The sequence below is a fragment of the Drosophila melanogaster genome, chromosome X (genome assembly GCF_000001215.4).
Source record: "Drosophila melanogaster chromosome X".
In the NCBI taxonomy this organism is placed as follows: Eukaryota; Metazoa; Arthropoda; class Insecta; order Diptera; family Drosophilidae; genus Drosophila; species Drosophila melanogaster.
In genome coordinates this window covers 1,788,480-1,815,743 of record NC_004354.4, presented here as the reverse complement: position 1 = coordinate 1,815,743, position 27,264 = coordinate 1,788,480, and the positions used below count along the sequence as shown (strand labels likewise).

General features: G+C 47.6%; 2 protein-coding genes and 1 non-coding gene across 3 annotated transcripts in view; 1 reads left to right on the top strand and 2 right to left on the bottom strand.

Annotated features, from left to right (window-relative positions):
- prage overlaps window positions 1-27,264 on the bottom strand; it is a 79,949-nt gene that overhangs the window by 37,924 nt on the left and 14,761 nt on the right. Inside the window, exon 2 of the mRNA NM_001258549.1 lies at window positions 26,976-27,080. The gene's annotated coding sequence lies outside the window, so the exon portion shown is untranslated. The remainder of the gene's footprint in view (window positions 1-26,975; window positions 27,081-27,264) is intronic.
- CG32806 (uncharacterized protein) lies at window positions 25,326-26,178 on the bottom strand. The gene is made up of 2 exons (NM_166904.2): window positions 26,065-26,178; window positions 25,326-26,014 (listed from the first exon to the last, which is right to left on the bottom strand). Exons 1-2 carry the CDS (start codon window positions 26,076-26,078, stop codon window positions 25,411-25,413), a joined length of 618 nt encoding a protein of 205 aa, NP_726762.1. The 5' UTR covers window positions 26,079-26,178; the 3' UTR covers window positions 25,326-25,410.
- Window positions 26,787-26,883, top strand: mir-981 (mir-981 stem loop). The gene has a single exon (NR_047728.1). It is a non-coding gene; the product is annotated as a mir-981 precursor RNA (primary transcript).

The following is a 27,264-nucleotide window of genomic DNA, read 5'->3' as shown; positions in this document are numbered from 1 at the left end:
AACGGTGTGTGGGGCTTTAGGTTGAATGTCGAATGTGTCCCATCAGCAGCGATTTGAGCGCCGAACAATAGTGTCAATGGCGGCCACCTGTCCATCCATCCCCATCCCTATACCCATATCCATTCCCGGCCACAGCCCATCCCTTCGAGCATTTAACTGCCATTCGGCGGGAAATACTCTTCCAACGATTCGGCCCACTTGGATGGCATCGCATCACATCACTGGCAAGCCTGTGCTCTGAATGGCATTTCCTTTGGGGTTTTTAGACTCAAGAACATGCGGCAGGATACGCTTAAACATCGTTTAAATAATCCTACAATCGTTGCGGTTTCTGTGGCTACCAGTCTATTCTCGACCAGCACAGCTCTTTGGCCATTCTGACGCCTGGCGGCCTCGCAAAGATGCAGAGTATTCAGGCGTCGATTGCGAGTCCTGGCTCTTATTTTTTGTTCCTTTGGTCATTCTTGAACAGAGCGGTTGTGCGGCATGTGTGGGTGTCTGAATTTTTCCAATTTATATAAACAAAACATTTTAATTTCAGAAATTTAATTAAACAACACACCAGATGCGATGATAGCATACGTGTTGTACGTTCGTTCGTTGCCCATTGCTTATTGCCCATCGCCCATGGCCCATTGTCCTTGTCCGCTGGCGCTGACGGAGCCTTTCAATCAGGCCCGCCGCAAACGATAATGGTGCCAATAATAAATTAGCAGGGTCGGCCAACAGAACCTCGATATATTGCCCGATCTGCAAAGTCCTGCTCTCGAGCTGCTCACACACACACACACATGCCCAGGCATGTGTCCCGGGCAGGACACGTGCACGTGGGCAGGACATGTGCCAGCGCCACCACAAGCCGTATTCAATATACTCAACTCATTAGAGTACAAAATCGGTTAATGGCTATCGGCGGGGTGTCTTCGGCGGTGGTTTTAAAGCTGGCTGCTGCCAGCCGTGCTCGATCCCTTTGGCTCACATCCGGTTTCAGGGCAGTGGACACTATGTTATTTGCATAGAGCAGTTTTTGGGGGAGTACCACCCTTCAGCGCGGTCGAAACTAATTAATCGGAAAATAGCTGACCGCCTCCAGTAGCGGGAACTGGGAACTGGGAACCCTTTTTGGTTAGGCGGCAGGCAGTGTCTGCGGAATTTAAGTGCATATTAGTGCATGGATACAGGGAACCTTTCGTTTAATTAATTACCGAATGGGAATATAAAGATCAAAGCGATTAAAACCTCCACACGTTCAGGTATGGTTACTATTTATGTCGTCTTCCACTTAAGTGGGCACACGGACACAGCAGGATGGTCCTGCTCGTCCTGTTGTCCTCATGCCGATGCCGATGGGTTTGTGTCCGTCCGAAAGGTGTCGGTATCGCTCAGATTCACAGGAGTGAAACAAATCCCTTTACTCATAATTCATTAATTTCTGTATTTAGATTTGAGGGCCTCGTTTTTTGCCAGAGCTTACTGAACCCAACCCTTTATCCGTTGGCCAGGACCATACCCAAACCCGCCCCATTTCCTCCAAGGGACTCAGCAGGATACGTATGCGGATACGAGTATGGAGCGATGCTCGCACGTGAGTTCTTTAGATATCTAGAACGGGTTTGTTGTCTTTCGCCGAAACCTATTGTCCTTTAAGGCCAGGATGGTCCATTTCAAATGCTCCTCGATTGCTTTTGAACTTTATAACTATCCTACGAAACTCTTTTAGACTGGTTCGAATAACACGAAAGTGAAGGTATTGATTGTATTTGTTAAGCTGTCTATAATGCAGTGCGATTTCTTTCTGGATGAATGCCACTTGGACAACAACCATCCTAGGGGCTTTCCAAAACGTAGCCACTTGAAATATATAGGCCGTTTGAGTTGCCGCTATTGCTGCGCCTCGAATGCACAGCAATTTAAATGCCGCATGTCCATTCCAAATCAAATTATGTTGTAAATTCATTTTTCCGCATCATCACAATGGGGAAAACGTGTAGTTTCGAAAAAAAAGTGTATGCTAACGCAATGATGTGCGGTGGGCGAAAGCCAAAGCGCTTCTGCCAAAGGCATCCTCCCCGCTAGGATTCCACTCATCGCAGGGATCCGCGGACAGCACAGGACAGAACAGGACAGGCAGCACAGACAGGACGGCTGACTGGCTACATCAGTGGCAACATTTGATGACTTTATTGCATGTCGCTGGACAGGAGGGGCGGCAACTGACCGAGCCTGCTAACAAAGTAAAAGAGGCAGAAACTTCAACAGGACAACGTTTGCTTTTAACGTTAATTTATGCAACTTTTGTCAAACGCATCGAGTTTGTCTGTGCCCGCTCACTTGTTGGAGTGTTCCAGTTGCAACAGCCGCCAGGCGACAGCTTTGTCGCTCCGCCAGGAACCAGAGTGGGGCCAGGATGGGTGCTGGGGCTGCGGTTTCTGCCGGCTTCGTTTCGGAAAACAAGGAGCTGGGAGCTGGGAGCTGGGCGCTGGCTGCCAAGCCCAAGCAACTGATTGGCTCTGGCGCGTTTGTAGCAATACGTTTGCCCATTGTTGGCGGGGATTGTGCGTAGGTGTTGGTTTCATTTTGTTTGCATGTAACCGGATGCACTTCCGCTCAGTGACAACAGCAGAAACATCAGCATCAGCATCAGCATCAACATCAACAAGAACAATAAGAACAGTAATGCCAGCAATTCAATAAAGTTTCACTGTGCGCCGCGTCCACCTCATAAATAAGTAGCACAGCCAAAGCCAGAGGAAGCCACAGCCACTGCTACCCTTTCAATTTTATGGATCCCTGCGACCCCGAAAGATTGTTTTCATACCGTAATCCTCTTATCAAGCAGATAGCAGAGAGTCCTTCATCACAGAACGGTCAAAAAGAGACGCGCAGCCACCAAATCTACTGTCCGATGATCCCAACTAACGACCCCTATCACTTTCTGGAAATTTCCAAAAATTCCAAAAAATTCATAATTTTCAGCCTGCAATTTGATGGCAAATTTTCAAAGAGGTATGACATTCCATATTCAGAAGCAATTTTAATTAGCAGAAAATCGAAATTAAGCAAAAATTCGCATTTTTCGGAGGGTCTTTCTTCATAACATTCTTGAAAATCGTCGCACAGCCATAAAAATTACTTTTTTAAGCAGCTAACAATCCCAACTAACGACCCCTATCCTATTTTTAAAGATTTCGAAAAAAAATTTTTTTTTCAAAATTTTGCATTTTTTTGTAAGGGGTAACATCATCAAAATTTGCGAAAAATGGCCGAAAAATAGAATTTTCTTTTTTGAACTCACTTCGATTGGAAATTTAATTACGAGCTCAACGAGGTATGACATTTCACATTCAGGCAATTATTTTGAATGTTGTTGCAAAAAAACAGATTATTTGATGACCGGAATTCGGAAAAACGACATTTGCCAAAATCGTAATTCTACAAACCGAATTTCCGTCATTACGGAGGTGTTAGTTATGTCATAACTTGTTTAAAAAAAAGCCACATAGGCATAAAAATTACCGTTTTGTACAGCTAATGATGCAAACTAACAATCCCTATAAATTTTCTTAGAACTTCCAGAAAACGTTTTTTTTTTTTTCAAATTTCTTGTTTTATAAATTTCTTGAAAAATTTTAAAATTTGTATATTTCCAGCCTGAAATGCCATTTAATTGCCAATTTTATTACGAATCCAACGATGTATGGCATTCCATATTTAAACCATAACATCATTTGTTGTGACTAAAACTATTGCCAATTTTGGGCAAAAAATTGGGACCAGGCAAAAGAAAGGTATTTCTCATCATCACTTGCCCTAAAAAATCACACAAACTGACGTTTTGAGCTTATTTATTTTTATTTCAACTAAGCAAATCTCTTTTTGTATTAAGAGCCAAATTGTATACAGATGATGAAGATTCGGAAAGAAACGGTTACCTAAATGAAGACGGTAAACTTAAGCGGGTTATTCTTTTAGCCTGATAATGACTTTGGTCAGCGACAATCTCGGTATTTAAATCTGTTATCCCTGGCTGCTCGAATGTGCGGAAACAGGGGATGGCATTCATTTGCACGGCCGCACATCATAAAACTACGGTAATAGTAGTCTCATCGCCCGCGCCAAGTGCCTTCATGAGTGAAATGAACGAGGAGCTGGTCCAGGACAGTGGCGCAACGCCTCTGTGCCCCTGCCCGACCCCACACCCCTGGATTACTGGAAGATCCAGATAGGTGCGAAGAGAAGGGGACACTTGGTGGACACCCCTGCCTCGAGTTTCCGGAGGAGAAGCCGCCGGAGTCGCTGGCCGCCTCGGAGGACTCTCTGCGCATGACCGCGCCGAGCGGAGCGTGTAGATGCCGTAGGTGCCGAATGCCGAGTGCCGAGTACCTGTTGCTAGAGAGCGAGCAACAGTTGAGAGCTTAGAAGAATGCAAGTGTGCGTGGCGCTGCGAGTGTGGAGGTGACCAGCTGCACTGGTAGTGGTGAGCCGGATAGCAACAGGGGCTGCAGCAACAGGCTGCAACAGGCAACTCCGCCCGGCTGCTTGGCTGCCTGGCTGCATAACTGCCAACGGGCTTGGACGCAATAATCAGTTTGTCACAGTGCTATGCTCCGCTGGTTAAAGTTGTGTAAGCTCTGCCAGACTCCGGCTCCGGCTCCGAATCGGACTCCCGTGGGCGGGTGGGCTGGTTTTTAGGGCGCTCGGTTGCGGAAGGAGCGCCCGGAGGCGGCAATCTTACGAGTATATCTAAGTGTGGCGAGCGCAGGCCAAGCTCCCCAGGCTGACGGGATGCAAGAAGGTGTTCGGAGCGAGTTGGTCGAGAAATCTAGGCCCTCGACCCTGCAAAGTACAAACGCAGGCAGGGATTATCCCTTTGGCTGGCGTAAGGCAGCAGGTGCAGCTTATCCAAGCAAGAGCACGAGCAGGAGCAGGAGCAGGAGCAGGAGGACGAGAAGAAGCCTTAAGGGGAGTAAGCCCCGAAGTGCTTGCTGCTCGCCTCCTTCGCGGATATGTGTGCACTTGCGGATGCATCCGTCGTTAATTTGCATTAGTGCGCTGTACCGTTAGCGTTAGGTTTCCAGCATAGCCCCGATTCTGTCGCCAAGCCCCGAGAAATCCTGCCTGTTGCGGCAGCGGGCGCGTCCTGCGTGTCTGTATGCAGCAGGACACCGAAGTCCGGGTCGCTGTGTGGGTGCGGCTTGCAGTGGCGGGCAAAGCATGAGATGCGCATGTATTGGTCGGTGGGCCTCCTGCCTGTTGCATACAACTCCTGCATTTGATAACGCGCAGCAACAGGCTGACACTGACCACACCACCTGCATCCTGCGGTAGGTGTGCGCCACCGCAGACTGCAAGCTGTAGACTGCAGGCATGGATGCTGACGGTGGGTGGTTGAAGGTGATCCGTGCCACCACCACGCACCTGAGCGAGGAACGCTTTAAGTCGCGCTAGCTCTGATTTATGCCTAGCAGCGGAGTAGCGGAGCAGCGTACTCCGTGCGTTAATTGCTCGATTGCTTGGAGCTTGGATAATTCCCAGCACATTCGTGGCCCAGGCACTGTCTACGGATTTTCGTGCATATCCTTCTCTCCCGGTCTGGCGCTCCTTGGGTGTGTCGTTTCGTGTTTACTGTTGCTGTCTTCGTATTTTTCCGCAACTTTTCATTCAAGCTTTTGTTTTTATTCACACAAATGTGTGCTGGCTGCAGCAGCACAGACACCAACACACATGCATGCATGCCATCCATCCACAATGCCATCCCACCCAGCCATCGTTGGTGCGGGCGGATGCTGCTGCCTGTTGCGCGACTTGCAGGCCCATCGAATGGCCAGAAGCAGGAGTAGGAGCGGGAGCAGGAGCAGGCACAGACGACGCTCGTCCGCCAATATATAGCATCCGAAATGGGCAACGAGAATCGCAATCGCGCGACTCGGGCGACGAGTCTGCGTGTCTACGTGTCTACGTTGCAATGTGCCAAGGTTCAGGTTCAGTCGTGCAACTGCCGCGTCCCAAGGCAGTTTAGTGTGCTTCCACGGAATCGGGCACACATCTCATGGCGCACACCGTGCCGCACATAGCGTACAACAAGTTGTAGGCGCTCCATGGCGTTACACAACTAGCAGCCCAGCAGTATTGGAAATTGTTTGTTCAAATTTTGTTGTTGTGCTTTTTTGTGTGCAGTGTTCGATTCTCAACGCCGCTGCCGCCGTCGCTGCCGATGCAGCCAGCCAAGTTCCATCGGATGGGCAGGTAAATAAACACTTACCAGGGCCAAAAATCGGCCATTACCATCATGTTTGTACATGAGCCCAAACGCTCGACACCACCACCAATCGAGCATGTACTCCACTATATAGTGGCACGCACCCATACATATGTATCTACGTGCTGCATTTAATTTGCATGTAATCTAATTAGGCCCTCCTGGGAGAACACGCTGCAAAGCTTCAAGTGTCCCCACCCGTTAGGACATCCATGGCATATGGCAGGCACATATGGCTATGTGCCATCTTCTCACGTGCCCGATTCCTCGGTCCTCGCCGGCAGGTCCTTGCAGTCCGTCATCCAGAAGTCGCACGAAAACGCACCAAAAACGATCTCTGTGACATATTAGGTAGTCTTGCTAGCACGTTGAAATGACTCCAAAGCCACCTGCATAATCATTTTTGGAAAATGACGTTGCAGTGTAATACTCGTATGTAATCCCATAATGAATACAGGGGCGGAAACTAAAGCTGAACGTTTGCATTTACTTTGCAATTATATTTAGATAAATACCACTTATAGAGAAAACCCAGCCAACGCCATTAAAAGGGTTAACTGGAAAAGCGGCTAAGTGAATCAAAGAGTCCAGAAAAAGTCTGCGACTAAAGCGGCAAAAAAGATGAGAAAAGAAAAGCCCAATCCAGGACTACACCATGGATTGTGTATTTGAGCTGTTGTATGCTCATCTGAGAACTTGGCATCCCGTTAACTGCGCTGTGGGCGGAAGTGGCAGTGGGCGTGGGAGTGGGAGTGGCAGTGGTCGTCCGTGGGTCGAGTGAGCGCACACTCGCGTAATCATGATTAATTGCAGTGTAAATGACTTGGCTTTAAGCAGCCACGGCATTCCATGCTCCCCACCCAGAGATGAGTCCATCGAAGGAGCCACCTAATGCCGAAGAACCCAGCAACAGGCCACTGGCCACGGCCAACGAAGTCACATCTACTTGTATTAAACGCGGACAGAGAAGGAACTCCGGCTGGGGCGTAAATGAAAAGCCAATTCCAGGGAACCACCGGACAAAACTGCGGCAAAACAACATAAAGTCAGAACAAAGACAAGGAGACAATCGTCGGATTCCGACCAGCTCGAGAGCAGAGTGGTCCAGGAGCAGGAGCAGGAGCAGGACGAGGAGCCAGACCAAGACCAAGAGCGTTTGTGCCGACTGTCCATCGTGATAAATAATTTACTCGGGCACCCGCTTGCCACACAGATATGCACGTTGAGTTGGCGTTAACAATTTACGGCTGCAAATTGTTTTGGCCCGACTTTGCGACCCCGCGACCTGCCCCCCTCCCCCTCCCCACCAACAAAGCGCCCAATTGAGCGCCGGCCAATCAGAGCTGAAATAGTTGGTAGTTAATTGTGCAAACGAACCTTGGCTTAATGATGATATATATGCCGCTGAAAGGTAGCTCTATAGAAAACACATACACATAAGCTTTTAGCACTTATTAGATGTTTATGAGAGCGGTGGAGCCCAAAATGAAGCTGATTTAGTGCAAGAGCAATCGAAAAACTGTTACAGTCCGTCCGTTTCACTTTGGCACTTCCAGCTTCATAAAGTTTGAAGCGCGTGGAGTGCCAGGATACCAGGATGCAAGGGTGCGAGTGTGGGGCTGCGAGCTGGCTTTGTCCAACTTTGCAAATGCTGACAACAGGAAATGTTATCTTCATTACTACAGCCCGTTTCGCTGTGGAATTCCCGCCCTCGCATATCCACTTTGGGAATCCACGCCAAACGTCCGCCAGAAACTTTAGCACTTCACCTGATGACGCGCCCGCGTTCGTAAATACCGGATTGGGATAGCGTCTCTAGGTTGGACCCCCCCTACCCCCGGCCCGACCAGTCCAGTCCAGTCCAGGCAGATTGCCCATCCGGACGATGGACGGACGGCGGACAGACAGACGAGCCTTCACTTTTGCTGCCCTTTTTAGCGCCACGCTTATCCGCCTTATGCACGTCGCAAATCCAGACATCCATCTCTTCATCGCTCCGCTCCTTGCCGACTAAGTAAAATTTTTTAGCTAATTTACTTCGCTTCTCGCCTCGTCCCGCTCATTACCCTGTTTCAACTTCAACGCGTTTGCTTCGGCACTTTGGCTAAAGTTTTCACGAAACCTCCGCGGAAAAGCCACTCCAGCAACCATCATCATCGGCTGCAAAAGGAAAAGAAGATTAATTAGGGGAAATATGAGAGCTGTTTTAAAGAAATGCCCAGGCTGGCTGCGCGATACAATGAACTCGTCAGCCTTCTCCAATCTGCGTCAGCCCGTTCAGTGGCATAGTGTACATACGAGTATACCCCCGTGGAAGAGGACATCCCACAAATCTACTGTCAATGTCGAATCCGCATGACTTTAGCAATCGGGCAAAGGTCCAGAATATATGTGCCGCAGATGAAAGACCAGCGACAGTGCAGAGCACCGTAATCAGCAGTGAGACTCCTCCTCTCTTCTCTTCTCTACCAGCGGGGGGAAAAAGTCCTGAAAACCAAGAAAAGTCAAACACAATTTGGCCACAAATTGTCTTTAATCCGGAGGCCGGCCTCCTAAAAGTATGCAAATAAAATGAAGGCCAGGCCCTCGCCGTCATTCGCACTTGCCGTTTGTTTGGCTGCTTTTTTCCTACGGCGCGCATTAAATCCCGTCCGTATCCCATCCCAGCCCATCCCAGGCCAGACCATCCCGCCCGACCCTGCTCATTTATTTCAATTGTTATTTTTATCTGCAGACCCGCTAGTTATGCCACGCCATTTGTATATGTATATGCAGCCACCCGGAGGAGGAAGCGCCGAGCTTTCAATAACTTTATGGACCGTGGTCTGGTCGGAGCCGAGCCAAAACACAAAATCCTCGCTGCTCGACAGTCGGCAGTCAACGGACGAGTGTCCGAACAGTCGTCCTTGCTCGGGATCCTTTTCCGCTTTGTCTGCCTTTTCGTCACCAGTTCAAGCTCTTCAAGTTCGGTGGCATATATTGTATCCAGCTATTTTCACTTCCGCAGATACAGATACAGATACAGCTTCAGACACAGATACAGATACAGATAAAGTCACAGTTGTGGCGCGTGGATATGCCCTCTCTTCTGAAGGTGAAGAAGATCCTTGTTTTCGATCCTTCTCGAGCAAGCCGAGTAACTTAATTCCGCAACACTTTCGCGGCTTCAATGAAGCCCCATCAATTGCCGCCTGATTCTGGCCAAGCAAATGATACACTTAAGTTGCCGCGACACATCCACTCGAATCTGTAGGTATGTATACCAATGGACGAGGTCCGTGTGTCCACAGATTGGCTGCACAAGTGAGACAGCTCTTAATCGGTGGTGGTCTGTTCTGTTCTGTTCTGTAAAAAATGGAAACGTTTCGTTTTGCACGTTCGGACTTAAATGTCAGCACGTGACTTAATTCATTGGCCCGACTGGCCGTTAAAGGCCTTCAGCTTCGCTCCGATCCGGTCCACTCCACTCCATCCGCATGTGATGTGGGGCAAAGGAACGGCTAGATGTCCTGCCGTTCGGTGCCGTCCACAGCTGAGCTCATAAATTGCAATAATAATTTAAAAACCTTTGGGAAAGAATAACAGCCTTCGGCACTCCTGTGCTTCTGCGACGAAGGACCCGTGCACAATTGTTAAACGGACAGATCCCGAGCTATTAAATCCGAGCACTTATGATGAGCACAATGCAGACTGCAATCTGGACTGGTACGCTCTGCAACATCTCTCCGGTGAGACGTGGTCATTAGGGTAGTGGTCACTTGGTGCGCGGCCATCACACCGCCAGACGATCAGTGTAGTTGCAATGGAAAGCCATTTTCCGCTGGCCACACGACCGCGAAGTGCCACAAGCTCCAATGTTGCACATAATTTGTTGGGCAAATTCATGCCAACGACAACATGTTGTTGCCTTGTGACTCCGTCATCTGGTGATGCCCATCCTGCCCAGCTCTTCGTGCGATAGCATTTTGTGTGTCGGGAAAGCCGCACAATTTGGGTTTCATTTTTGTTGCCTTTTCCAGCTGCCGTTGGTGTTCGGTTTGGTTTGGTCGGTGTATTAGTGTTGGCTTTATACCCTGGCACTGGCTCCTAGCACTCCTCTTGTTTTGCATTGCCATCGAAGTCAGACAAAGAGCAGAGCACAATTCTGTGCAAATGTTTCACAATCAATTTTAAATCGCACATTCCATGAATGCGACGTCAGCCGCTTATCGTACGTACGCCTGACCCCATGGACCCCATGGACTCCATCCTACCTACAGGATGGCAGGCCTTCAGTTCCTGCTGTTCCTGCTCTTCCTGCTGTCGCTGCTCCAGCTAGTGCTCCTGCTCCTGCTCATGCTACCGACTCTGTTTCTGTTTCTGGCTCTACTCTGGGTCCGGTTGCTGTTGCCAATCCGTGCCAAAATCGATTGGCAACCATTCTAAAAGCATTTTGTGCAGCAATCACAATTTCCTTTTAGCGCCGCGGCACACAGATACATACCAACACCAACAGGCCCACTGCACCCGCCCACATACACACACACACACCCACACCCAAGCCGACGGGGGGTATGACGACGACGGTCGTGGACAGCCAGCCATTCCAGCCAGCCAGCCATTTGCACAATATGGCAACGATCATTCGCACCATGTGACGCTGTACTCTTGGCCCGCTTCTAGTACTTGTACCTGACCAGGACCAGGAGCTGGACCGGGAGCTGGACTTGGCTGTGGTCTTGGTGCCTGCCTGGTCCTGGCTCGTCCTGGTGCTGCTCCTGCTCCAGAACCTGTCCAGACGCTGACCCCATGCTGTTAGCCATTCCCTCATTCCTTCCGATGCAATTATACAGCGGGCGCGGGTTGGCAAGCTGTGGAAGCTCGGAATCCACTTCATCCATGATTTAGCATTCTTTTTGGTTATAGCTGATTTTTTGCGACTCGCTTTCTGGTCCCCTGGCCTTTCGGCGGTGGCACAAGGATAAATACGTATTATATGTACCTACATTTATATGTAAGCTGCATGCCTACCTATGTACAAACATATATACCCACTGCTCATACTATATATACAAACATGTACTGCTTTAGACTGTCCTTTTAACTTTGCGCTTGTTAGCTGTTGCGTCGCCCTAAAGAAGGAGATGAGATTGGAGATGGGAGATGCGAGGTGAGGCTATATGGAAGGGGATGTTATGGGCTGGGGGGCTTGGCTTGGCTTCGCTGTGGCTGCAGACCGGCATCCCAGCATCCCGGCATCCACTGCGTGGAAAAAATTGAAGAAAATGTATACGAAATTCGTTTTCATTGCGTTTTCCACTGGCCCGACCCAGCCCAGCCCAGCCCAGCCCTTCCCGACCCGACCAGACCAGCCTGGAAGTTCGCGGCGTCTTCGTCTTCGCCTTTGCCTTTGGCTTGGTCCTCGCCATCGCCAACGCCATCGCCCTCGCACTAACCTTTGGCTCCATCTTCATCAGGGCCTCCAACTGACGGCGTAACCGTCGTAGTCGCATCGCACTCCGGATGAATAGCCCCGCAAGCCCGCAAGTCATGGATGTTGCAATTTAAATGGATTTATTCATTTGCCATTTGGGTGCCGGGATAGAATCCAACCGAGGAGTTGGACGCGATAGAGATGGGTTTCCTATTTCCTTCACGATTTCGGGAATCAAGTGAAGACGTAAAAGCGCATCCAAGGTAACTGCAGTGATCAGTGGTAATTGTATTTGTATGTACTTGTAATATGCCTAAACAGTAGGCATATCACCACATACAAAGTTGTTACTTAAAGTCAGTCAGAACAGAAAGTTGATGCTCTAGCCCATCACGATGGGCTTGTAAATTTGTAATAATGCATACGAGTCTGCGATTTGTTTGCTGCGCAAAGTCGAGGTTCACGAGAGGGATTTGTTTGCCGATGGATAGAACAAACTGACTGACTACGCTTCCGCGTATCCCGCCCATTGCGGCCACATTCCTTTTCCACTGTAGATACATAAATACATATGTATCTGCAAGGTGGCGCAGTGAATTAGGCTTATAGTTGTCACAGAGGAAATCATTTAAATTTAAATGCTGTAGGCCGCTCGCGGCGGAAGTCGGCCAGCCCACATAACACACTGGTATACTGATATACTGATATTCCGCAGACCTACTTGTTTGTGGAATGTTTGCAGTTGCGATACAGGAATGCCATCCCCGCCTGGCTGGCATGGATGTAAGCCAGAAATATCGGGAGGGTGCAAGACAAACAAGCCCAACAGGCACCATTAGGCAGTCAGTCAGTCAGGGTCGAAGATGGGTAACTGGGTGCTCTTCGGTGTTCTTCGCTGCTTTCGGGTGGCGCGGGACTGACGGTATACGGTATACGGTATACGGAATCCGGAATCCGGAATACGAAATCCGGACGCGGGTGGCGGCAGACGGCAGGCAGATGGTGGGTGGTTAGCTCGCTGGCACTTCGGCATAATAGCGCTTATCTGCATAAATCAATATCTTGGCTTTTAACAATCTTAATAATGCGAGGGCCTTCGACAACCGACAACCTACAACCGACATCGACATTCGACAGCCTGATTGACTCGCAGGCCTGTTGCTCTTCCGTTGTCTCAGTGGAGCTCGATGGAGCTCGATGGGGCTGTACACACCAGCGATTTATTTGGTTTCTGCCATAATCGCGCGTTCCCAACGCTCACCTGTCACAAGCATTGGGCCCAGTGACAGCAGTTCATTTACATTACACTGCCGCACAGCCCACATAGTCGCCTTGGGCGCCAAAATCGCGGAATGGTTAAACGGAGCAAGCCCAGAGTCCCAGGAATAGCTTTTCAGCAGCTTTGGCCCCCGCGGCCATCGGAATCCGCTATCATCGTTAGAACACCATAATGCTCAAATGCTGGTATGCAGTGCAATTTAAATTGACTTAGTACGGGCTGTTTAGTAGGAGGTCTTTTGATTGGTCATTGGGAGTGCTAAGCCTTCGAGCACACAAGTGTGATTAAACAGCAATGTGCTCAATCTTCGGGGAAGTGAAAGTGAAAAGTTTGCACCTGCTTGCAGTTGGTTGGGCAAACTGAATCTGGGTGAGAACAGGACCGACATGTACATACATAATGTGTACGTCAGTTGTTGAAGGCGCTTCGAGTCGAATATTTCGTTCCTGATTTCACTTTCCGGGGGCAGCTTGTGTTTTCTCTGCACCTCGGCAAGTTGATGCGATGGAAAACCGCTTAACATTAAGGCGCCTAAGACTGCTAAGAACCGACAAAGTAGCCTTTCAAAACAAAGCACCCTTTTGATTTTGGCCAAGCCACAGCTGCATAGCCCCTATGGCCAGATAAGGTGGCAGAAGTTTCTCCGGGGCTTTGCTGTGGTTTTTCCCTCTCAATTTGGGCACTCAGTGGCGAACTAACTTCCAAATGTGCGCCTTAACCATTTGATAAGTGACCGTTGAGTTTCGGTATTTTGGCAAATTGTCACCGGCGGAGTATGGTCCATATTTGATGAAGCTGGCGATGTGGCAGCTGGTTACAACTTTAAGCGTCTTATACCACGCTCAGCCAATGAAAATTAACCAACCGTTAACACAACTTTCACTGCAACGCGTAAAAAGGCCACTATGGTGATGGAAAAACAGCGAGGCATCAACAGAAAGGATGGCAGATTTCACAATTTCAAAATTTCACAATTTGAATTAACTCGGCTTCCCCGCCCACTTGAGACGAGATGATATCAGAATTGCCAACGCCAGGTAGTTGACACCGGCGCAAAGTGTGTCTATATGCACAGTCTGCAGTCTTTAATGCGTGCACAGTGGTTCGGAACTGCGTATTTAACAGGCCAACTTAATACGTGCTATTTTGCGTAACTTTGGACAGCGTTTTGGGGGCGCGGGTCGTGTGCACTTCCAATGGAGGTCAGCACCCCTGTTGACATTCCGTCATAGCATTCAAAGTAATTAACATTTCTCCACTTCAACGCAGCTCCCCCTTTCCCCCCTTATCAGCATGGAATTCAGTTAAAGTCAGCGGGAGCAAGTCGAAGCGAAGACTTTTGTGTGGCTCTGCCCTAAGGTGTCCGACACGAAATGCAATTAATTTTGTCCTCCCTTAACTTGCGTAGGGCGAGTTCCCGAATCTAAGGTCATTATCCGATTTCTGACATCACTTGGCAGAGGCACGACACAGCCCATCTCCATAGTTCACATGCAATATGCGAGTATCTGTAGCAACCTTGCAACAGGCGTCTAACGACCAACGCTTAAAGCCTGCAGATCCGATTTTGCAACGCCATAATGCCACAGCCTACTGGCCTCCCGCCTGCGATCCGATCCAATCCAGTCCTGGATTTGCTGCCCCTCCACATCCACATCCACATCCACATCCGCTCCCTTCAGACCACCCTTGCTCCCGCATAAACGCGGGCGTGCTGCGTGCCTCACTTTTAAGCAAAAACTAATTAAAAGTTGTGAGACATTTTTTGCCTCGTCTTGTTGCGTTTTGTTTTCGATAGCGGCACCTGCCCGAGATCCTGGAACGGGGCATCATACTCGTAGCTGCCTGGAAAAAAGCCCGAGTCGGAGGAGAAAACCGAGCAGAAGCCCCGGCTCGAGCTCCATTGCATTTTGTTTATTATTTACTGTTTACACCGACACCCAGCAGCAGCAGCAGTGGTCTTCCAAGCTGAGCCCGACTGCGCCGCCTGGCGGGGAGACTTAGATCGAACCGACTACCAGATACCCACCACTCGAATTTCGTCGCAGTTAATATGGTCAGATTTTCACGAACAGTTAAAAAGGAAAGCTGCCAGTTGAATAAATAAATGGGTTCCCTTTGATTAAGCTGCTCAAAGTGTCGGGCATGCTTTTTTTTTTTTTTTTTGCCAGGCCCGCCAATTTTCACCGGCTTATTGTACAAAGTTGGCCATTGTTGTTGCCATTTCAGTATCTCAGACTTGCACTTGAAACGAAACGAAAGTTGCAGAATACCGAAAGACAACAATTGCACTTGCCATTGTGGATGCGTTCGTTTTTCGTGGAGAATACACTACCCTACTTGGAGTTCAAACGACTGGTGGTGGGTAACTTTGAATTTTTGAGAGAAAACATTCGAACGCACCAAAGACGCACTGCTCAATTGTACCTAAATCGCAAGCCACAGCTCGGGATATTTGGATAAGGATGGGCATCATCGGATAGGCCATTCCGTTTCCGGTTTCGAGGGTATTGCAACTGTCACTTGCGAAATCGCACGCTTATCACTTTTTGTTTCACAAACTTTGGTCGTAAAAAAGAGTGAGTAGTCGCAGCATCCGTAACGCAGGTGGCAAATGAAATTGAAAATTCTTCTTTATTTGCTCCGCTATTCCCAGCTATCCGCAGAATAAATAAGCTGTCGCATTGTTTAATTGGCCCGCAAAATGCAAACGACACTGGTTGTGGGCCCTTGCATTGTATTGTAGATGGCAATCATAAAATCATAAATGTCGGACAATCGCTCATATACGAGTATGTACATAAGTGCATGCGGATCAAACAAAAACTTGCACAGTGGAGATTGCTCGCCGGAGTCAACTGGAAAATCGACCTGAGCAGCGGCGGAACCCATAAAAACCATAAAATCGCACTGCAGGCGCACATGAAAACCCACTGGCCCCCCTCCTTGGGACATAAACAAGCGGGGGGCTGGGCACACAGCGTTATTGGAGACCCAAAAAGGATTTACGTATAGCTTTGGGGTAGATTTGCGTAATGAGTTTCCTGTGCAAATAAACACGCTAAACAGATAAAAGCATGCCAACGAAAATCTTCGCCGCAGTACACACAAAACCGTATGGAAGGTTAGACCGACCCAAACGAAAGGAATTGGACTATTCGTAGCATTTTTAAACTTTTCCTTTCGATCGGCGATGTATCGGAAAACCGAAAGCTGCACACACTCAGAGATGAATAAAATGAATGAAACAAGCAGCGGGATAGTAGTCGCCTTCAGCCAGCCAGTCTTGTGTTCAATTAAACATATTGAACGGCATAATGAGAACGTTAGCCAGAGTTCATTTGTTCTCGAAAAAAGACGAGACGTGCTAGCAAACTTAAAAACACATCGCTTCGAACACATTAGCATAGATTATAGTGCTTTAAATTTGACGCTCTGCGTCTGTAGCGAGTCTGCGAACTCGTTCATTGTCAAATAGATATAAATGCGATTTACTTCTTGCTCGCTCAGGAAGTAGATTCAATTTATATTCATCTGTATGCTTATTTTTCCAGCATTATTTGTACTTTTCTGAACCCCACGACCATCCCAGACGGGCACGTACATACATACATATTCACACACATCCAGAGATCTACAATATATTCCCCCCCCACTTTGGCGACAGTGATGATTTTAAACTTGTGATGTCTTTGCAGTTTCAATTTGTCATAAGCAGGACACACACACACAGGCAATTTCGTAAGCGGTGCGAGTACGAGTATTGAGCAAGTATCTGTATCTCGGTGCGCAGGGGATTTCGAGGAGGACGTCATTCGAGCGGGGTGGGGGTCAGCAACACATGTTAACGGGCCGAAAAATAATTGACAAATTCCACATTTATTCGCTTTGCTGATTGATGCCTAGCACGGCCCCGAGAATTGCCCTTTTCACCGGCGCTGCCAAAATCATTTAAAATAACATTTTCGCGTGGCCAGACAGACGGCGAGACACTGCCACGGAAGTCACTTAATTTCAGTTCATTTTCCGCGTTCACAATTCATATCCGCTTGGGTTTTAGGATTCCACAGTTGTCGCAGGACAACTGACGTGTCTGGGCGCACAGATTGTTTCGAGGGAAATGAGCCGCGCCAGACCGGCGATTCCAGCTCGGAGTGTTCAAGGCTTTTGGCGATGTACATACATCGATGTACATGCATATGTATGCAAATCTGTGTACTTGAGGTCAGATGACCTGGAACGATTCAAATGATGTCCGGTCGCAGGCACGAGTGCGAAATTGGTTGCCGTGGTCGAGCACGGAGCCGCTTGGCGGCACCACCGCCGATTTTATTTGCCTCATATTTACATTAATGTGCCACACCACATCCACATCCACACATCCATACACCCACACCCATATACACACATGCCGCCCGGCCAGAGCAGCCAGACACTTAACTTAAGCTGTTGCCATTCCCAGGCACATATGAATATACCAGTTATACGAGTATGAATGCAAGCACACAGACACAGCAGATATCCTTGGCAGGCAGGCGGCATTTTCCTGCAAATATTGTTGCTAAACAGCACATGAAAAACACTGTGATGTATGGAATGTCGCCCGCCTAATGAAAACACCAATTACTTCCGCACATTGGCACGTACCCACTCAAATGCTAACACTATTGGGCGGAACGGCACTCGAATGCAGGGCTCTCCTCCTTAAGAGCGCACATCCTATATATGTAATTAAGTGTGCTTTTAGGGGCACATTCAACGTACCTGCGTGGTCCAATGCAACGGAGTCACGCCCCGACCCGCTCCGCCCATTGTTACATGATGGTTGGATTACGATCCCCTTCGCAGACCGCAACTGGTATATGGTATCTGGTATCTGGTATATGCTATTTGGTATCTGGCGCTGCATTCTTTTCGAAATTTATATGCGAATGCCTGTCTAACCGAGATCTTAAAGGCGGCTTAAAGAGCCCCGGCTCTGAATCAGGCATCGGCTTAGGCTGAGATACGCACTCATAGATACACACATAGACGCGACCCAGACGCGCTGAGGCGGGCTTGGGCTAAAATGAAATCTGGCAGGCAATTAAGAGGGCGGAATTGTTAAATTATTGCAACTTTATGCCGCGGGAAGGCCACGTCGCCACTTCCACTGCCACTGCTGCCACTGCTGCCCCTGCTCCCTGCCCCCTGCGCCGCATGTGCATTACCCAACGTGCAGCCAAACAACACGTCTGCCGCTCAAGTTAATGAGATGTTAAAATGGAATCTCCTCAGCGTTCGCATTGTGTACTTTTTGGCTTGGTGAGCTCCAACAGCTTCAGCAGCTCCACCACCTCCACTGCCTGCATCGTCTCCTACATCTCCACCTGGCTGTTTGCCGAGGACGCCAAAGCCAAAGCCGAAACCGAGCCAACTCCTTCAGCATGTTTGCCCCCACTTTTTGCCGAGTTGTAACGTCAACTGCTCCCGGATGTCCTTTGCAGTACAGTTGTTGTTGTTGCCGCTCCTGTCGGCGCCTGCACCTGTATAATGGTATACAGTAGTCGCCTAATGACAAGGCATTAATAATATGCGTGGAAGATAAGACCGCGCTGAAAGCGGGCTAAAACCGGAGCGCAGTCCCAATAAATTTTGCAGACTAAGGCACACACACTCACTCGGCACTGGGTGCAAAAAGTATTATAATTATTATAATTTTTATAATTATTATTCCAAACTGGGATACTTGTCTTTCCTCTGCCACCTCGCATCGTTAAGAATCGAAAACAGTCGAAACGTATGCAACGAATAGCTGATTTCCGTGCCACCCGACACTACAAATACAACGATATTGTGCCATTAACAAGAACTTCAAATTGTTCGGTTTTTATTGGCCTGCGATGTTGTTATATGTACACGCAATCATGCATCTGGACGACAAACGACAACTTTAATCCTTTGGAAAATCGTTGTGACATCGCATCGCAGTTTCGTTGTCCCACCAGACCAACCGCCCATCTTTGCCATCCAGCCCGTCCTGCCCATCCTGACCGGCCTGCCCTGGTTGTGTCAACAATATCAAAGGCTCCTCATGCACTCCCTGCAGCTTTGACACAGACTGATTGCCTTCAGTGGCTCGACTGCCTCACTGCCTCCAGCCTTCTGCCAACGCTTCAAGTTGGGCTTCGAATCTGCCCGTTTGGTTATCTTGTACCCACCTGAGCACCTGTATAAATATGCGAAAAATCTCCGACACGACACGACACGGCACGGCACGGCAATACTACCCATGGCCAATTGTTCTATTGTCATCGTAGTGGGGCAACTTGTTGGCGTTAACACCTTTGTCGCAACACGCAAAGGGCGTCAAGCACTGCCGACCACCGATGCCATCCGTGGGCACTAAGTACACAGGCATGTATTCGTTTTAATGTACATAACATACTTATGGGGCATGCAGCAAAATTACCAAACACTCGCGGCCCCCACAACGAGTGCGTATCGAAGGATGGTCCAGATACTATAGGTATTATATATGTAGGTATATACCTTGCTCTTTCAGTATTTCATTTCGCTTCAATGGCAGGAAGTGCACGGCATCCAATTAAGCTGACGAAAATAATTTTCCCTTAGACTTAGTGCCGCGGGTCGCCCTGCGTAGGGTATAAATTAAGTACGCCCGCAGCTAAAAGCCAAGGAGTCCACAGTCCAGATAAAGAAAATTAAAAACCACGTCCAATGCGCCAACAATGCGAGTATGTCTGGCCAGGATCGCAACCTGCTGGGCGGCCTGGCGCAGCCATTTGTTAGTCTGCCCACGACAACGAGATGGTGGTTCGTTCCTTAACTCGCCGCAGTCAAATCATAATTAGTTCTGCGCTCCATATCCATAGTTGTTGTGCCGTGCGGCGTGGCCATAAGAAGGCATTCAATTCATTAGATACCAAACATCTTCAATTAAAAATCAAGTATCTGAAGATAAATAAGCGATCTAAACAGGATTCATAGATGTTCCGAGCTGAGTTTCATTCATGTTCATTTTCATTTTTGCCAACTAATGCAACTGTTTGAGGGACTACACACTGGTACCTTCCACAAGTGACTTACATTTGATCAAACTGGCCAGCAAAAGGGTCTGGCTAACTGACCCGGCTTAGACTAGCTAACATGGCAGACGCATGGCAAGATAATAAATTTCGTATCGCAGCCCGATTTTCCTGCAATGCAACGCACTGCAGTAAATGGTAAATGAAGCGTTTTCCAGCGAATGTATGCAAAGCTGTTTCCGTTTTATAGTTATAGCTGTGGCTTAATGTGCTTCTGCTTCTGTTTCTGCTTCTGTTGCCCTTCTGTTTCGATTTCACTGACCGTTCCGTGCCGTTCGCGCTTTTAAATTTCGTTGCCCGGATGGCCAGAAACGCACATCAGGGATGGGAGGGTGTTGTTTGGGAAACGGAGCGCAGACAGACAGACTGTCGCACTACCACCACGAGCAGAAAGCACTTACACTATGGCCAATTTTTATTGTCATGTGCTGGGTCCATTGATTCCATCGCACGGCCGGCCACGTCCCCTGCCATGATTATGTTACTAATAAAAAGGTAAAAATGCCTCAATTTCGCTTTTTGTAGGCGAGTCAGCCAACCGATTGAGGATGATTGCGGATTACGCCGGGGGAGTAGCGTACGTGGGGGGCTGGGATGGTTGGATGGGCCACAATTTTTTGGCTTCGTACTGCAGCCGGAATAGGTTGGTTGGTTGTATTGTTGTTCTGCCTGCACGGTGGCCAAATAAGCTAATTTCGGATGTGGACTGAAAGTCTCCTTAAACTGCGGCTGCTGCTGCAATCCGAGTTTCCCAGTTGACTTTCTATATCATTGATTTCAAACGGTGTTTGCATTACACTTTTGGTGGTGGCTAAATATGCTACAACTAAAATATATCTGGCTCACCACCTGACCATCTATCTGACCAAAAACCGAGATCCGCATCGATTGAGTCGCAGTAGTAGCAGCAAGTGCTGGGGAAGATTTATGCCGTCTACGCTATGTTCGCTACCCGTTTCTCCAACCATTAGACGAGTGTTGTCTGCATTGAAAATACGCAAAAAAGGAAGAAAATGATGAATTTCCATACCATACTATACCTAACCTATACCTACCTACACCTACAACTATACCTATACCTCCTACCTATACTATACGTGCCCGTTTCAAATGCCTGGTGCCCTGGTGCTCTGGCACACCCTTGCCGATCCCGATCCGGCTGCCTTCCGTTCTGACCATCCAGCCATCCGATGGCTCTGACAGCACTAGCAACAGCAGCAGTTCAAAGGTGCGCTCTCCCGACATCGTCGAGCATCGTCATGGCCCAGCGCTGCCAAATCCCCGCCAGCACGACGAGCGGCTCGTGTCACTGATTTCGCCGACGACGACGACGACGACGACGACGACGAAACCTTCCATGGAGCTGGGTGGCAATGGGCGACATGGGCGGCGTGGCTGGAGAGGCAGGATGGGGCCGACGAAGAGTGATGCTGCTGGGTCGCGGAGCAGCAGTGCAATGCCATTGTGTTGTGGATGGATACGTTGCGTCTCTGCCTCTCTGAAGGGGCAGACGTGCCACCCACCCCATCACAGCATAGCAGAGCCCACCCCCACACCCAAACACCACACCACATCACACCACACCGCACTACACCAGCACACACACACACCCATTCTGCACACCTATTCAATGCATGTGCGCTCACACACGACGTATACGTATACGTGCGCTTCTGTGTATACAACAAGCCCTTGTTTCGCCCACTGGAATCGGGGGTTGAAAAGCACCGCATCGCATCGCATAGCATCGCAGTGGCCTTTCTCTTGCCCTGCAAAAAGTTTTCATTTTGAACGAGAATCAGTTGTGGGTTCATTCGATTCGGGACGTTCGAGGCGGAAGTACGAGTATATGCCAACGCGCTTGGCCTACAAAAGTATTTATTACGCTTCGAGTTCGCGTGAGCCGTTCCGAGTTTTTTTCCAGTTACTTTACAAAAATGTTGTGTTTATTTGGTAACAAATTTTTTTTTTGTTGTGAATCGCACCAAATCGTTTAAAAGGTGTATATTCTTTCCTACGCATAGGAAAACTGCCTTGTGCTTCTATGTAAGTTATTTAAACAAATAATATTAGGAACATTCGCACTGCCAGCTGTTCGCAACGGACGGAAGTCAACAACTTTTCCAGTTCTTTCGCCATCCGACCATTGTAATAGCCGGTAAGAAAATCCTTTTTTGGATGTTAGAAAAGTAATGGAAAATGTTCCCAGAGTTTGAAATCGAAAGCAAATGCGGCACTACCTACGAGTATAATGTTTGAGCTCAAGATGCCGTACATAGGGTAAATGGTAACAGGTGTCTGCAACATTGGTAACAAATTCGAATTTTTTATCAGAAGTACTTTTCAAGTCGGGCTATTAGGAGGGTCGAAAGGATGTATAACCGGTGGGAAAAAAGTGTTTTGGCCTTATTAAAATCACATTTTGGCTAAAAAACTTGCGTAATGCTTTGCAGTTTAACAAGTTAGCAAGATGCAACAAAATCACGTATCAAGTTTATGTGTCTCTTTTCATAAACATTGTTTTAATCACTCTTTTATTCGTCTAAAACCAAATAGCTTGAGCTTGCAGAAAGCTTAGTTACTTAGTTATTTTGTTAGTCCCAAATTAAGTATCGAGGGTAACCCTCGTAGAGTATGATCACTATGCCGGCCAAGCGGTCGTCTGACTATGTTTCCATTCCTGGATGTAATGAGCTCTTTCTTGTTATGGGAGCACAATTACAGCGTGCTCGGTCGCCAGTCAGTCAGTCAGTCAGCCAGTCAGTTAGTTAGTTAGTTAGTCAGCCATCTAGCCAACCAGCCGTCCAACCAACAAGCATAGACCAACGACCAACGACCAACCCAACCAAGCAGTCAGTCAGACACACAAACAAACGGCCATCCGGCCATCGAACTATATCTTTGTCCACGGTCATGGTCTATTGCTTTGGCAGTGCTCTTGGACCATTGGACCACATTTGAGTTGCAGCCGGGGGCAATCGCTTGGGCTCGAACTCGAATACAGAACGTTATTGTGTGCGATCAGGGGGATAGGCTGAACTTCAATGCGATTTCTACCCTCCAATAACTCTGTGTACTGCTGGCTACATTTCGCCACTGCGATGAGGCAGTTCGGGGTCGAGTGGGTAGGGAATCACCTATTTGGGTGTACATCGTACGAAGGCAATCCCCTTTCCGTTGGCTACGTCGGCAATCTATGGCTTAACTGGGTATTGGATCACCTCACCTGGTTAGTTTTTCACAACTTGCACAACTTGGATACTAAATATTCTGTAGAAGCAAAGTAGATAGATGGTCCAAGGATCGCAGAGTCGCCTCACTTGAGTTTCGCCCAGAGTTCGAGGAGATAAGGGTTTTCTGGCCGAAGGCGGGTGGAGTCATCAACAGAACAGAAAGGGAACCATTTTAGGACATTTTCGACTGTCAACGCAAAAGCTAACTTGGCTGTCGAAACAAAGGCGAGTGATAAATTCTCAAACAGATGACGTCGACAGTAGACAGTAGGTAGCACCGGAAATGTGCGTGTTACAATACCACACTCAACACACTCTACACACTCCACACACTCAAAAGACTGAACAAATATACACTGTTCCTGCGACTGTGACAGTACACGATACATTTGTCGACTTCCGCTTCATTGGGTGGTGTGCGTAAGTGTTTGCCACAACAAAGAGGTTTCACAACATCCGCACTCACATCCGTTGGTACCACACCACACCACTACCCTTGCCATTGCCGTTGCTGCACGCTGAAAGGCAACAAAAACAAAAAATTATAAAATGAAATTAGGTACAATAAACTTTATGTAGTTTCATTCTTGTTCCGCATGTTTCATGTGCAACTTTGAGTACCTGTGCGTCGAATGATGCATTGTATTCCTGTCTTCCCATCTTCCCGTCTTCCCATCTTCCTGCCACTTTCTACATTCATCAGAGTTACTTGAGCTGCAGAAAGTGCTCGCCCCACACAAATCTCAATGAAATATCTTAATTTTCGCCTGTACTCGTACGTGCATCGACACAAATGGCATTTTATGTCAAAATCCGATTTGCATATGCTAATGCGAAAACCGATCAGTACTTACTAACGTACACATTTACTCAACCTACATATTTGTTGATCAGAACCAAAGGTAGGACCAACTTGTTGCTTTAAAGAGTCGCCGCTAGTGGGTTTTTTTTACCAACTTCGATGGCTCGGTTGTCTCGGTTTTAATATAATTAGGCACTGAAAATTCTATTATGCTGTTATTGTATCAACAAACAAAAATACTTGTGTGGCTTGCCGAGTGCAACATCGCCGTTCTAGCTGACTTTGTGTCCAATAATTCGATTTAGTCATTTTTTACCGAGAGGACACCCCGATCAATAGAGACCTGGGCCAGGCCAGCCTTTAATGGCACTTTGAGTGCATTAGATCCAAAGTGGCTGGTTGCAAACTTTATTATTGTAGCTGAGTACCAATACCAATACTGATACCAATGCCCACGCACACAGCTACCCCATCAAATTGAATATATGCAGATACGGATACGGATAGGGATACAGACGTATGGGGGGTTTTACATTCATATTCACGAATCACCGAGCTACATTTGAGCGAACCATTACAAACTGTATTTTTTGTTGTTCTTTTCATTCGCTCACTTGAAAGGCCATCAAAACTAAACACCCTATTCGCAACATAAACATAACAGACGACACAACGACACCAGTTGATGTAAGTCAATTCAGCACTGTCGAATAAGCATAAAACCAACCTGCATATCCTTGAGATACACACATATGTACCCTGCGAATGTTGGCAAGCTACTGCCACATTTGTCCTCATCCAGTTTAGCTCCCATTACCATAGAAAGTCCTAATAGGTCGCACTTGCATTCACCCCGCTGAGTGCTCAGAACTAGAATGAAGATGTCGCCGCTTTGCAAAATTGGTTATTACTACGTTCTAACGCGGATCGCATGCCAGACATGCCCACATTTTCCTACGACTACTTGCTGGTAGGCGAGATCCAACGACAAAAAAAAAAAACAAGCCACTTTTGCCAGCTGGCGGGCAAATGTGTTTATGTGCCTTTTGCGCCACAGAACTGTCATCAGGAGAACGACAGGGCAAATACCCCGAAACCAAATGCCTTGTTCTGCCAACTTCGTTTCCGGCCTGGCTCATATGGGGGATGCCAGCAAACTTGAGTGCTTAGCTGCAGTTTAATACTGGCTGATTAATTGGGAAAGGTGTTCGGCATGTTGGAAGAGTTTACATATACATATTCAAGGGCTGTACGCTGTGAGACAAGTAAAAAACTTGATTCTTTAATGCATCAGAGTTCACAGCAGTATTCAGACGTTCTATATTTGAATGCCTGTTTAAAAGAGTCCGCGCATGCAAGAAATTATCATTAGCAAGTGTGCCAAGCCAATCCAATAGCATGCATTCCACTGGACACTGGGCTCCTCGGTCGCCACTTCCTGGGGCTTCGTGGGCATTTCCGAAGGAGCCACACGCGCTGGCAAAGCATCTCTAGAGATCATCTCATCACAAACCGACCTCCTGGGCTGCAACAAATCGCCCTCCGAGTGCACTCTCGGCAGTCGTTGAACTGACATTCCCACTTGCGGCTGATCGAAAGAATGACTTCGGTGCACTACATTTGGGGTAAGTCTTAAATTTTGATAGCAAGGAGAGTTCGCCTGTGCCAGCAGCTGGGAAGTTCTGGGAATTGGGACAATCATTGATACTATGACGCGCTTAAATGTGTCCATTGAGGAGCCACTTTGAATAGCTCGCATTAGCTCGTTCATCGAAGGGTTGGCGAGATAGACGCTATCTGTGCCCGATGGTAATTGAAAAGTATTCTTAGCCAAATATGTGTTGTATATGTATTCGTGCCTGTATGCACTGGCAATAATAGATTGTGGCTCAATGTCTTCATCTTTTCGCCTGGGGCTTTTTGCAAGCCCGCGACAGCCTCTAAAGATTGTATGTGAAAAAAAGGTCATTTATGATTATTTTGGACTTACAATTGCATCCACATTGTATGGGTTGGGTTATCCTAGAGAAACGCTCTAATGAGAGAAATTTGGTGAATGTTCAGTGTTCTGGCACGTGGCAATTGAGAAAAGTGTTTGACTTTTATATCAGGGATATCTAGATCAATGAAATTGTGACAAGCTCTGAGGTGTGCTTAGTTATTATGCTTAGTTACTAGCCCATTTTATTTTGCCATATAATTTAACTTAAACAATTGTGTCCCTTGTCCCAATTTTTTTCCAGTGTAATTCGTGTACGACTATCGTTCTGCTGCTTTTTGGCCCCGAGGATGGCGGGATGAAGTGAACTGTCTGCATTTTATAAGCAATACGGCACACAGGCATGACTGCCGGGCTGACGGATTAAGTGCCTCCGCCTCCCGGCTGCTGAGCACATTTCCGTTAAAAGTAAATTACATTTTATTTGCTTTTAAGTGAATTATTTACTTTCTTGCTTGTCGCCTTTTCGCTTTGCAACCGACAGCAGCACCTGCACATATATCTCGTTTCTTGCCAAACCGGGTCCATACTTCTAGCACATTCAGATTTCCCAAATGGTCTCCAACATAAACTGTGATACCCGAATAGTTGGCAGAGATCATCGAGCTATGCAATTCATACAATTTTCTTTATTTTGCAGCAGGAAATCCGTTTATGTGGCAGTTGCCGATAGTGTGAAACAACAAAGTGCTCCTTGCACTGCAACTTAGGAGAAACATCCTCACTGAAGTCGGGTTTCGTTAGCAGCGGGCTGTTTTAATAAATTCAACAAGTTCGTTGTCGACGAAACCTGCATGCTGTGTGGAAAATCAACGCTCAAGGCCGCCCAAGGATTCACGTTTTTACAACCAACCCAATTGTATCCTGTTCACTTTGAAGGGATTATGAAATGGAGGACTTACCGGGCAAGTTAGCTTTGATTCCGGTTGCCTTGAATCGTCGGAACACGGAAAATAACTACGTCAGCTTGGCTCCAAAGGATTCTTGTGTGCAACCAAGGGCGGCATCTGAAAATTGAAAATGGAGAATGAAATGGGTTGTTCTGTAAATAACTTGTTGTTACTATAAATATAAAATGTTTAGATCATGCTTGTAAATCCAAACCAGCTTAAAGGCTTAATGCTGCCAATATACTATAAACCAAAAAAACCGTTTGAGTTTCATAACTATTAAATTAATTTTTCTTTATTT